Below are 5,769 nucleotides of genomic sequence, written 5' to 3'. Positions count from 1 at the left end.
GAGAACTGTAAGGCCTTGCTGTACTGGGCTCTTAAGCCATTCAGAGAAAAGATTTGAAACAGATGCTAGTTTAATGACTAATATAGCACAATAAGTCATGGGAGTTACGGTCTAATGTCAGTCAACCTAGATATTTAGGGCCTACGTTCAGAAGCAATAAGTTATTTGTCATCCAGACTTTAGCGTCTTTAAGGTAGGCTTCAAGCTTAACTAGTTGTGTTATTTCATCTGGTTTCACGGACAGGTGTAGTTGAGTATCAGCATAGGAATGAAACTTGATGCCTGCTTCCTTATTACAGTCTAAAGGCAGCATTAACAGTGGGTAGAGGTCCAAGGACAGAGCCTAAAGGCAGCATTAACAGAGAGTAGAGGTCCAAGGACAGAGCTTAAAGGCAGCATTAACAGAGAGTAGAGGTCCAAGGACAGAGCCTAAAGGCAGCATTAACAGAGAGTAGAGGTCCAAGGACAGAGCCTAAAGGCAGCATTAACAGAGAGTAGAGGTCCAAGGACAGAGCCTAAAGGCAGCATTAACAGAGAGTAGAGGTCCAAGGACAGAGCCTAAAGGCAGCATTAACAGAGAGTAGAGGTCCAGGGACAGAGCCTTGGGGGACTCCATAATTCACTGTTGTATGACTAGATGGTTACATGTACAAACTGATGACAGTCAGAGAGGTAAGACAGCAGGCAGCCAAGTGCATGACCTTTGATGCCTACATGAGATGATGAGAATAATGTAGTGGGGCACAGCCTTACTCGATATAAATAAAGGGTATGAAGGGGGTCATTCCCCCCTCCCCCACATTCATCAAACACGGGAATCTTTGGGCTTCCATTCCCCCTTAAACTATGGCAGAAGATAGGCAGCAATATTACTAAGATGTAAATGTGCATATTGCTGTAATGACTTTGCCGGCATATGGACACTTAACCTTTTCTCCCTCCTCTCTCTCCTCTCTCTCTCTCTCCCTCTCCCATTGTCTCTGTCTCTCTCTATCTATATCTCTCTCCTCTCTCTCTCTCTCTCTCTCTCTCTCCTCTTCTCTCCCTCTCCCATTGTCTCTCTCTCTCTCCTCCTCCTCCTCTTTCTCCTCTCCGTCTCTCAGAGATGGCGGGTCCAGGAAGAAGACCCTCCCCTGCCCAGCTGGAGCTGAGGATGGTTCAGAGTAAAGCTGACATCGAGGACCCGGCTATCGTCATCGAGGCCACAGTGCTATAAGCACACACCCCCCCCCCCCCCCCACACACACACACCCCACCCCACCCCAACCCCTTCCACAACCGCACAATGTATAGATGTTGTACATTCTGATGTGTATTGTGACATTTGCCTTAGGATCTTAACAGAGCACAACATTGTCATGGAGGAAAGATGGCGTGATACAGTTACATAGAGAGGAGGAGAGAGAGAGGAGCAGAGCGAGAGGAGCAGAGCGAGAGGAGGAGAGAGGAGGAGCAGAGCGAGAGGAGAGGATGAGAGAGGAAGAGAGAGCAAGAGGAAGGAATGCGTCTCTCTCTCTCCCTCCATGTCTGTATTTCCCCTTCTTTCTGTATTTCCCCTGGTCCCCTACAGCCACCCCCAGGCCCCAGCAGGTCATCTAAGGCCTGGCCCAAATAGACCCCTCGGGTTTACCAAACACATGCCTGCCCTGGTGCAGCCGCACATGTGGTGCAGTGGCCGGCGGCCGCCATGACAGTAGGCCAGCTGGTCATGTGACCTGTGTGGCTCCTCCTCCTTAGGAATGTTGGGTCAGAGAGAGGGCGGGGCTCCAGCTGTGCACTCCTGAAAAAAAGACCCAGTGCGAGCAGGGTGCTCTGTGATTGGTGGAAATCAGCATGTCTGAGAGCTCCCTCACCAATCAGATCACAGGCATCCACCGGTGCCTGATCCACCATTGGAGGGCTTTGGACCTTGTTGCCTAGCAAAGGAGACTTTAATCGTACATCTCTCACCTGTGAACCTTGATGGCAATCATGACTGGCGTTGCCAAGGTAACATGATTGAACTGTATTAATGTGTTTACACAGGTGTGTCACTAACTCTTGCTTATGTCTTAACTCCATGTTGACCTCCATGTTTCTTCGCTCCGCATTCATTTTATGATGGTGAATTCTTAATGAATCTGGATGATTCTGGAATATCTGGTACATTTCAGCGTCTGATCAATCTGAAAATGTGTCTTGTTCATGTTCATTTTTTTATGTTTTTTTTATTCATTGTATTTGCAATGATAATCTATGATGTGTAAATAGTAAACATAAGTAATGCATACTAATCATAAACATTTTTTATTTGATGGTATTTTTCATATCGCTGAGGCAGAGGTTCTGTTTAGCCTTAGTGAGTGGTGTCTGTGCTATAACTGTGCCAAAGCTGTAGAGGGCGCTCACGTTTATTTAATTCACTCTATCAACATTTCCTGATGAAACCTGAAAGTGATTTCCAACCTAATAATGTCGACGGTATGTATTACCCACCATGGGCAAGGCCTATAGTTATAGCTAGTTATTGCACAGAGAGTTTGAATGGATTTTCTCCACAAGAATTCAGTTTTACTTATATAGCGCCCAAAACAACTGAAATTGTCTCTAGGCGCTTTACATAGCCCAGAGCCTGAACCCGGAAAAGTAGCCTGTTTGAAATAAAAATGATTCTTGCACACTTGTTAGAAGTAGCCTAAAAAGAAGTAAAGATATTTATATCCAGAAAAATACTGTTGTAAGAGGTGGGATAACTTTCTCAGTCAGGGACTCAGTGTCTGTAGGTATATGCAAAGCAAACTAGATAAGCCAGAGAAATTTTGGAAATTGCTGTGGACGGATGAAGTTAAAATTGTGTTTGGACCTAATTACCGTTTGGCCAAAAAAAGTGATTAGCATTTGATGAAAAGCACCCCTTGACAACTGCTGGTGACAAAGTGGGTGAACCTAATCTGTTAAGGGATATTCTTGCAGCCTGTGACACAGGACATGTATGAATACAGGGAAGCATTTAGTCTGCTCAATATCATCAAATCAACCCCACCTACACCGCCCGACCCCAACACAGTACACTAACCCCAACCCAACGCCTCACTATTCAGAGATATAAATGTTTTTAAAAGATTAATATATTTTAATGAATTCCTTCGAGTGATTTTTCTAAAACATTTAGTTAGATGCAAAGGCCTAAATGTGACAGTCCAGAGAGAGAGCCTGTCCCTGAAAGATTTCCTGCTCATATACCCTATAGCCCTATCCTTCTACCCCAGACTGCAATGAGTGACACGTGTGTGTGTCTTGTAGTAAGCACTGAATGCACCAATGTATCCACCAGGTGTTTTGGTGGGTAGAGTCAGTGAGCAGATTTAGGAAGTTGCTCAGTTTTGGAGGGAAACAAGAAAGCCAAAAATGGGCTTGTTGATGCATCGTTGATGACCAGTTTTATAAATGTTATTATATTTTCCATATGTAGCTGTTATTCAAGGTCAGCAAAACCTCAGCTCATCCAAAAAATCTTTGTGAGGGGTAATATCTAATAAAAAAAAAAACAACATTCATTTTTTACCATTTTTGCTGTGTCAGCCATCTTGTTGTTCTCACAACTGTAAACTATGTGGCATCCATCTCAGGGCAGGTGGTTCTCTGAGAACATGTGATTGGATGCCGTATCTGAGAGCTCTACTCACACCTACAGATCACAGCCAATCACAGGGCTACCCCTGGGGAACAGCCTCCGGTAACTGCCTCCCATTGGCTGAGTGAGCATGGGTGGAGCTAATTAGGGGATATTGCTGCTCTTGGTGTGTGTGTGTACAGTATGTGGATGAAATGATGATGGACATTTTAAACGAGATATTACTGATGAATGATTCGAGGGGGAAATACTTGAAGAGGGCGATGCCTGCGAATGAGAGGCCAGCTCACAGACGTTCAGTAGCAAAGGGTCGGCTAGGGGTCGGCAAAGGGTCGCCCAGCGCCCCTCAGATACAGTAGCCAAGGTCCAGGCCTAAGGAGCTTCTCTGTGTGAATTTTAGCACTGCCAGAGTAGGAGTGTGTGTGTGTGTGATTGCATTTTGGAGTAAGGCTTAGGTGTGTGTGCAGCGAGGGGCTGGAGTGGCTTTGTGTGAGAACTGTTTTGTCAGGTCTGTCTGAGCGTGCTCTGAGTGTGATTGGTCAGGTCTGTCTGAGTGTGATTGGTCAGGTCTGTCTGAGCGTTCTCTGAGTGTGATTGGTCAGGTCTGTCTGATCTAGCTCTGAGTGTGATTGGTCAGGTCTGTCTGAGCGTGCTCTGAGTGTGATTGGTCAGGTCTGTCTGATCTAGCTCTGAGTGTGATTGGTCTGGTCTATTCGATCATGCCCAGTCAGGACAGCCCGAGTGTAACCGCCCTGAGTAACATGAGCAGAAATGCTCGGGTGTGTTTGAGTGTGTTCAGCGTTGTCTCCGAGCTTAATGTGTTCATCTGGGTACTCTTGGTCTGGTCACTGAGAGTGCGTTTGGCTGTTGTCATGGTAACGAACGACTTAAACGTGGAGAGAGCGCCCCCCTGGTGGAAAGATTGAGGGTTGAGCTCCAGCCCCATTGTCTGTCTCTGTCCCACGCACTGTTTCTGTTTAATGGATTTGCCATAGGTCCTTCTGGAGAAGTGGAGTGTGTTGGCTGTTGTGTGTTAAGTGTGGTGTGTGTTGGTGGAAGGAGTGTTTTAAGCAGTGGGACCAAACTGTTGACGGGATGTCTCCCCCTGCAGGCGACCCTGAGAATTTACGTTGTTTTCCCCCCCTCAAGCCTTTGTGTAACGCTCAGGCCATTGAGAGAGGGAGAAAATTGACTGGTGAAACAAATAATTATATTATAAATAAGAATACTTTAACAGTCGTTCAACTTGAAAATTTTAGGATGTAGATAGAGATTATTTTTTTTGTGTCTATTGGTCTACAGTAATCAGTCTCTATTTCCTGTGCTCCTTGTGTACGGACCGCTGTGTGTAGCCTAGTGTTGACCTCTGACCTCGTCTCTGTGTTCCCCAGCTCCCTTGGTGAAGTTCCCTGTGCTGTTTGTGTGTACACTCAATGACAGACCACCCCTCCCACCCCCACCCCCGATAGTGACCCCCCCCCCCCCCCCCCCATAGTGAACCCCCAGATGATGTCAGCACAGATGGCTGTGCCTCAGGTACGGGCCACCCCACTCCAACCTCACCTTTGACCCCTGACTCCTGCCTCTGTATCTGTCTCTTTGCAGTTTAAACAGTGACCTGTCTGCTTGGCCTTCTGTTCTGTTTCTCTTCAGTTCCTTCTCTGGAAGGTTGTTTTTGTTTATTGTTTTTTTGTTGATTTCTTGAATGGGGAAAAAAAACAGATCCTAACAAACGATCTTTTCAAAAAAAAAAATCCTGACATTAAAACTGTACTAACTGTTTGGTAACGTTTTTAGTGCTTCATTTTTATAACATGTTACAATGATGATTGTAGTGTACAAATCCACATTTATAATCTATGTTACAATGCAATAAAGGTAGAATTATGATGATGCCCCCTGTGTTTGCATGAGTGTGTGCATGTAACAGCAGTGGCAACATAACACCAGTAGAGGGCGCTGTTTCTGGACCAGGGCTAGGTTAGGGGATAAATAATGTAACAAATGGTTTCAATTGTGCACGCAGACATCCTGCCCACTCTCCTTGCATGATTTCTATCCAAACGGAGAAGAAACTCCAATCCACGTGAGAGGCCCTGGGCATCGTAGGCCCTGGGCAGCGTGATGAGAGATGGGCAGACCCTGGGCACGGTGAT

The 5,769-nt window shown here is 45.9% G+C and overlaps 1 protein-coding gene across 1 annotated transcript in view; it reads left to right on the top strand.

The window, feature by feature from the left end:
• pdxkb (pyridoxal (pyridoxine, vitamin B6) kinase b) overlaps positions 1–1,216 on the top strand; it is a gene marked incomplete at its 3' end in the record, with an annotated part of 23,721 nt that extends 22,505 nt beyond the window's left edge. Inside the window, exon 11 of the mRNA XM_080834286.1 lies at positions 1,104–1,216. Coding sequence (XP_080690412.1) covers positions 1,104–1,216 — 113 coding nt within the window. The remainder of the gene's footprint in view (positions 1–1,103) is intronic.
• Between the last annotated feature and the right edge of the window lie 4,553 nt (positions 1,217–5,769).

Source organism: Sprattus sprattus (assembly GCF_963457725.1).
Source record: "Sprattus sprattus genome assembly, chromosome: 3".
NCBI lineage: Eukaryota > Metazoa > Chordata > Actinopteri > Clupeiformes > Clupeidae > Sprattus > Sprattus sprattus.
This window is presented reverse-complemented; position numbering and strand designations above follow the sequence as displayed.